This window comes from Helianthus annuus, chromosome 16, assembly GCF_002127325.2.
Source record: "Helianthus annuus cultivar XRQ/B chromosome 16, HanXRQr2.0-SUNRISE, whole genome shotgun sequence".
NCBI classification, from domain to species: domain Eukaryota; kingdom Viridiplantae; phylum Streptophyta; class Magnoliopsida; order Asterales; family Asteraceae; genus Helianthus; species Helianthus annuus.
In genome coordinates, this window is record NC_035448.2 from 139,333,979 (window position 1) to 139,340,872 (window position 6,894).

The following is a 6,894-nucleotide window of genomic DNA, read 5'->3' on the forward strand; positions in this document are numbered from 1 at the left end:
GGCTAATAAAGTGCACACAATGATCTGTTCAATTCATAATACTCCATTAATTAAAATCCTCTAACGGCTTAGATCTTTTCAGGAGGAGCGGATTTTTGTTGTCGGTATATAGTTGAAGCAAGGTTCTGTTTTCTAAAGATTGGTTAAGGTAGATTTTAAATCCGGTGTATTTTCCATTGTTCAAAACCTAATGTGATATCTTTGTGACCCTTGGCTAGTTGCTAAGGTGGATATGAAATCACATAAAGATGTGCAGTATAACATCATAAAAGTTTCTCAGCAGTGCACATACATGATAAAACAACAGAAAAATGATCGAGATCTGCATCCCAATTTTTGGTACAACAAGACGAAAAACAACAGTAAATATCAAGGATGCAAATTTCGATCATTATACCAGCTGTATGCTTCTAAAGATCCATTTACATAGTCTGCACTAGTATCCTTCTTATCTGAAAAGTACGAATTTAGTTCTTCTGACCTATCGTCCAGCTATAGTCGTCATCGTTACCTCATTTACACTGTTAAGCTCCCTTTCTATTGTAGAAATCCCTATTCCAATTAAAGACCTACCAGCATAGAAACCAGGTTCGTCTGGTTGGCGTACCGAAACAAAATTATCACCTTGTTCCATGTTGACAACCTCAGACATTGTAGGCCGATCTTCAGGCTGCTTTTGAACACATAACAAACCAATATGTATACACTTTATCACCTCATCCTTCTGAAAGGCCGACTCAACTAATACCGGGTCCATTAGTTCTAGGGGTCGTCCTGCAGTCCACAACTTCCATGCCTGAAATAAACGTTAATCAAAATTTAATTGAAAAAGATGCTACATGAATAAGTAATATGGTTTTTGCCTATTAACAACCAAGGAATATAACTTAAGTACTTACATGACCTAGCAGGTTTAGATTATGATCAGGATGATGAAATCCCCAATTCTTTTTCCCACTTATTATCTCCAAGACCAAAACTCCAAAGCTATAGACATCAGATTTGGTCGAAAAATGGCCGTTCATTATATATTCTGGAGGCATATAACCACTAGACAAAAGAAAGTAGTTTAGATTCAATAGTCGTGTTTTCTCATGAAAAAGGTAGGCAGAGGTCTAGAATGCATTCTTACTGTGTTCCAATTACTCGGTTTGTCGTTTCCTCTTTCTCACTTGCGAGAATTCTTGCCAATCCAAAGTCAGAAATCTTGGGGTTCATATCTTTATCCAGCAAAATATTACTTGCTTTTAAGTCGCGATGTATTATTCTGAGTCTCGAATCGTCATGGAGATATAGAAGCCCTTTTGTCACTCCTTTGATAATCTTGAAACGAACATCCCACTTTAAGAGCCTTCTCTTGACTTGATCTACACATTTCAACAAATTGAAAAGAAAAGCACAATGTACAGAAGGTACGATCAAAATTTAAAAATTCGGAGAATTAATTTACCAAAAATGATTTGATCTAGGCTGTGGTTTGGGAGGTATTCATATACTAGTATCCTTTCATTTCCTTCAATGCAATATCCCAAGAGCTTCACAAGATTCCTATGTTGAAGCTTTGCTATCAACGTGACTTCGTTTTTGAATTCCCGAATGCCTTGCCAAGAACTGTCGGCTAACCTCTTTACAGCTACTTCCTCTCCACGTGCTAATTGACCCTGAAAATGAATAATGCTTTTAATTTTTTGTTTTTAATTATTCATTTTCTGTTGAACAGCGGCATACATTATAGAAAGGTTACCTTATAGACCCTACCGAACCCTCCTTCGCCAACCTCATTAGAACTTGACCAGTTATTAGTTGCAGTGGCGATTTCGTCCAATTCATAGAAATGACAATCAGCTGTATCTTCCTCTTGAGATCTAAATTCTGCCAATGCACTATGTTCCTGTACTGATGCTAAATACAGTGAAGCAAATTTAGAGAACACAGATGAGAAGGGAAAAACATGAATATATAGAATATTTTATGAAAGATGAAAAGAGTAGTACCTTTTTTCTTTGATTTTTTTAGGATACAGCGAAATCGAATCATAGCAGCAAGTAGAAGTACAAAAGCAGTTGCAGACAAGAAAACAATAGCCACAATGAATATTACTTTCTTCCTCTTCTTGTGCATGATAGAATCTGATTATTGAAACATTTAATAAAAATTAATCAAGTCAAATATAGCATTGTCACAAAATTAAATTGTCTAGCAGACATCATTAAGCATCCTAATGTATTCTTCTTTAAGTATGCAAAGGCAGCGAAAGAACGTATATAACATACTTGCGAGCCATGTAATGTGCTCAGTTAGCGTTACGTTGAGAAACACCCACACATGAATTTGACCACCATAAATGATTGTGTTCTCATAAATTCATGTGATATTACTCAGCTTCTAGTGACAGTAACAGATGGCAATCAGCCATCAATTGACAAGCACAAAAGAATAGTTTAACTTCAATAGTAACAGATGACAATCAGATTGCCATCTATTTCAAGAACTTGCGAAAAACTAAGCTAAATAAGTTGGAAGAAAATAATACCTAGCTCGATGTGTGACATGCGTATGTAAAGATCATTTCCACCTCCATGAATCACTCGCAAATCATTGAGATCATCAAACCAAACAACACAAATACTCCCATTCCCATACATGTTCAAGCTAGTGTATGCCATGCAGTTGCATTCTTTTAAACACTTGTTCTCACAGTCTTCGGTGCTCATAGCACCCCATACAGTTGAATTATCAGGCAATTTCATTTGTTCATACTTCAAAAATCCATCTCCATTGGAGCAATTCAGATCATGTTTCCGCTTGCATCCACTTGAGCACTCAAATCCACACCAATCGACTGATGAAATTGCCATGAAACCTTGTTCCAGGCATCTACAACTTGGATCATCACTATAACATATACCATAAGAGCCACAAGATCCAATCCGGTCACAGTTATCTTTATTTAGTGTCAGAATTGTTAGCCATCCATCATTCTTGCTCTTCCACCAAAAGAACTCAAGGCTGCCTAGTGGACTCAAGACAAGCCTCAATAACATGGACTCGTTAAAGGGTGCGAACTTGAAAGAAACTTTATCATCATCAAACCTCAATGTGGTCGACAAAACTGGATTATCCTTTAGAGAATTCATACCACTAAACATTTCACCATCCCACGGCCCCCATCGCGACAGTCTAACACCATTTTCTTTTGTGAGAACCAACTGGGGAGCATGAACCAACTTGTCAAACCCGAACTTGAAATCACCATCAGATGGATCGTCTTTCTTTCTCCACGAAGTGATCGCTAGGTATCCAACCCGAGATCCATAATCCAAACTGACTTCCATCCCAGGCAACAATGTATCGCCCGGAAGATTAAAGCTTTCCCAGATACTATCTCCACAAGATGAATTATCACAATCTCTAACAACAAGATTTCCAGAATCCAAAAGCTGCATAACCGGTTTACGAGTCTTAGAATGAGAATAACCTCTAGGAACCTTCCTCCAGATGACTCTTCTACTAGCATCTTGTATTACAAGACCACCAAACTCACTTAACACCAAATGAACGCCCACAGATGGTCTTCGAACCGGCCTTCTTCGATTAGCTACCCAAACAACAGTGAGGGGTGCTATATTTTTGTACCAAACACCCAAAAACTTTATATCTTTGCATGGATTTGAAGGACAGAAAAAACCCAATTCAAATCTTTGATTTTTAGACACTAATGTATCACCGTCATATAACGCTTGGGTTGTACCGAGGCTCAGGGTGGTTTTTAAACCAGTAATGGTGTTGATCGGAGTACCGAGGCTCAGGGTGGGTTTTAAACGAGTAATGGTGTTGATCGGATAAGCATTTGATGCATATATGTAGAGGGCTGTGAATACCCAAAAAAAAGTAGACATTTTTGGGTATACTTTTTATTTTTTATACTTAATCGAGTAAGAAATCGAAGAAGATTTTCTGATGTTGACAGTTGACCCTTTGATTTGTTTACCCTAAATTAGAGACAGATACGCTTCTTGGTGTGAAAGATGGGTAAATTTATTGAAAACCTGCACGAATGAATCGAGTTTTTTTCGAGGATGTAAGCCATGATCTCAGGGTTGACATTTTTCCAAGTACGATAATATATAAATAAAAAGTCAATATTTATAGGAAAATATATTAAAAATTGTTGAAAAGATGATAAGTAAAAAGCAAGGAAAAAGAAAAAAACTAGCCATCTTAGAGAAGGTATGCTTGTAATAATAATCGGTGGCTATAATAAAATTTAGAAGGATAAATTATTAGCGATCTTAAACTTAAAAAAGAAAAATTGTTAATAGGAAGTAGGGAAAAATAATTACCTATGAGCTTGATTCACTGAATAAAATTAGGGCAAAATTCAGGAAAGAGATGGGAATGATTCCACTTGCCCCAAATAAATTCTTGGAGATGTTCGATTGAGACTTCAAATTTGGTATACATTTTCCATGTATGTTGTGATTTCTGCCGAAATGATGTGAAGATGCCCAAAAACTAAGCCTGATGGTGAAGAAATTTATGCAAAGATGAAAAGGGGAAAGAAAAATAAGACGGGAACTCGATACTTTGTTTTTGATGGTTCTCGCGAATACATCAACAATGGCTAAAACAAGTGAGGGTTAAGAGACGGGCACCGATTGTTTGGCCGATGCAATTTGACGGAATTATATAAAAGATGAGTAATTTAGGGGAGACGGTGGGTTAAATGCTCCAAAGCATCTTCCACCGAGAAGAAAATGTGAATCGTTTTTTGAAAAACGTGATTTTTACACTATATGTAAAAAACTTCGGACCGCTTTTAAGAGAAACCCGTAAGTGGTTTTTTTAAGTCAACGTTTTTTTCCGTATACGATGAAAAATGTGATCTTCAGAATTTTACCTACATTTTATACTAATCTATGCAATTTTAGTTAAAATTTAGTCAACAAACATACCATGGCATAAATCCATATAGTGAAATCCTCCAAATTAAGTTGAGAATATTGGTGTTTAATTAAAGTAAAATAATGACATAAATAATCATCTTGTAACAAAATTGTGAAATCCTCATTCTGAGCATCTTTTAATTTTGAAATTAACTATATATGCATATAGATACTTGTATAAGTTCTTTGCAGCAACCACACAAACTACATATCTTAAAACACCAAAATATATAAACAATAAAGTATATGCATCCAATATTATTATCCCGTTAATTGTTAATTATTTATTAACTACTAGTTTATAGACTCACGTATTACACGAGTTTGTACAATATAAATGATATAGTTATATAATATTTAAAAAAACTTTATATTACTAACGACATATGTTAATTAGTAACGAAACTTTATATATATGAATTTCTATTACTATATAATGGTTCACACAACTAACTTTAATTTATCACAAAAACCGGCCCATCTTAATTAGTAATACTGAAAATATCATAATAGTCGTGTATTACAAATGTTGAATACTGAAAAACATGTAATAAACAAATTTATATATTATTAATATGAATGAAATATTGAAATTATGTATTACGTTACATATAACAATGTATAAATAATAATAATTTTTATCATTGTATATCTTTTAAATATAACTTTTATTTAAAATAAATCTCTAAGACCTCAATTCTGTTTATAAAATTCATTATTTAAGTTGTTCTTTTTCTCTTTATTGGTAAAAAGCCAATTTTATTAGTATGACATAAATTAGATTTGTTATTCTTACTAATAATTGTTATGCGAATTTAATTAATAAATAGTATTTGTAAAGTTATGATATAAGTTAAAGGTTTATATATGATTAATAAAATCATTTCATTGTTAAAGGTTAATTGACTATGTCACAAATGGGTATAAAATGAAATTAATATATTTTTTAGCCCTATTAAATTGAAAACACATCATAAATCTATGTAGCTACAAATCTTAACATTATCTCATCTATAAAATTTCAAAACGTTAAGTTCTTTCCGTTTATCATTTTAAAACCGAGTTCAATAAAAATTTAGTTTTGTTGCGAGATAGTCCTCTGGTTAGTTACTCTTTTTTAGTTTTTATTTATATGTTAGAAAAACTCATATATCGATTTTTTAGATAATTTCATATATTGATAATAGTTTGTCTTTTTTTTTTCTTTGGTAATTTAAACTATTTTATTTTAAGAAGTACTAAAATCATAGTTTTAAATATATAGATTACTTATGTATATTTTTTAATCATAAATTAGAAATAGATATTAATTATTATATTATATTATAAAATGAATTAAAGATGAAAATGTCATTTAACATTAATTAAAAGGGATGTTAGAGGAAAAAAAATACCATATCGCATATAAATATTCTTTTATTAGTATCAGATTCTCTCCAATAAAATAATTAAAAATGCATCATATTCTATACTATTTATGTTCTAAATGTGAATCCATTGATATGAATAATCTTGTTACATTTACTAATTGTTGGTCGATATATATATATAGTATATTAATAAATGTGTTGACCTCAAAAGATTATTAATCTACAAAACTTTTTAATGTACTATAATTACATCATCGCCTATTTTTTGCACTCTTTTAACATACGAAACACATAATTCTTTTTTACAGGCTATACAATTTAAATTATTTTAGAGTAAAATGCTCGGATGCTTCTTGTGGTTTGGTAAAATAACAAATATAGTCCTCAACTTTTGAAATTATATGTATGCTCCATGTGGTTTGCTCGTTTGTTACTCGGATAGTCCCTAAAGGGGATGGACGTTAGTTTTCTCTAAGTGGATGTGAAATAACTAAACTACCCTTTATATTAAAAAATGCTTATAAATAAACCATAAACAGAAATTAAAGAGGTTTGTGGGGTCCACTTAATGATTTAAT

The 6,894-nt window shown here is 32.6% G+C and overlaps 2 protein-coding genes across 2 annotated transcripts; both read right to left on the bottom strand.

Annotated features, from left to right (window-relative positions):
- Positions 1–464: 464 nt before the first annotated feature.
- LOC110919668 (G-type lectin S-receptor-like serine/threonine-protein kinase SD1-1) lies at positions 465–2,121 on the bottom strand. The gene is made up of 6 exons (XM_022163932.2): positions 2,022–2,121; positions 1,745–1,902; positions 1,451–1,661; positions 1,133–1,367; positions 900–1,050; positions 465–796 (listed from the first exon to the last, which is right to left on the bottom strand). Exons 1-6 carry the CDS (start codon positions 2,119–2,121, stop codon positions 482–484), a joined length of 1,170 nt encoding a protein of 389 aa, XP_022019624.2. The 3' UTR covers positions 465–481.
- A 386-nt stretch (positions 2,122–2,507) lies between these two features.
- On the bottom strand, positions 2,508–3,899 carry LOC118488253 (G-type lectin S-receptor-like serine/threonine-protein kinase At4g27290). Its single transcript, XM_035985516.1, has one exon. The coding sequence runs from the start codon at positions 3,897–3,899 to the stop codon at positions 2,508–2,510; it is 1,392 nt and encodes a 463-aa protein (XP_035841409.1).
- Between the last annotated feature and the right edge of the window lie 2,995 nt (positions 3,900–6,894).

Coding starts and splice junctions, on each gene's coding strand:
- LOC110919668 (XM_022163932.2), bottom strand. CDS start 2,121: ATGCACAAGAAGAGGAAGAAAGTAATATTCATTGTGGCTATTGTTTTC. Junction 1,662..1,744: donor GGTTCGGTAGGGTCTATAAG/GTAACCTTTCTA, acceptor ATTCATTTTCAG/GGTCAATTAGCACGTGGAGA. Junction 797..899: donor ATCTAAACCTGCTAGGTCAT/GTAAGTACTTAA, acceptor CGTTTATTTCAG/GCATGGAAGTTGTGGACTGC.
- LOC118488253 (XM_035985516.1), bottom strand. CDS start 3,899: ATGTCTACTTTTTTTTGGGTATTCACAGCCCTCTACATATATGCATCA.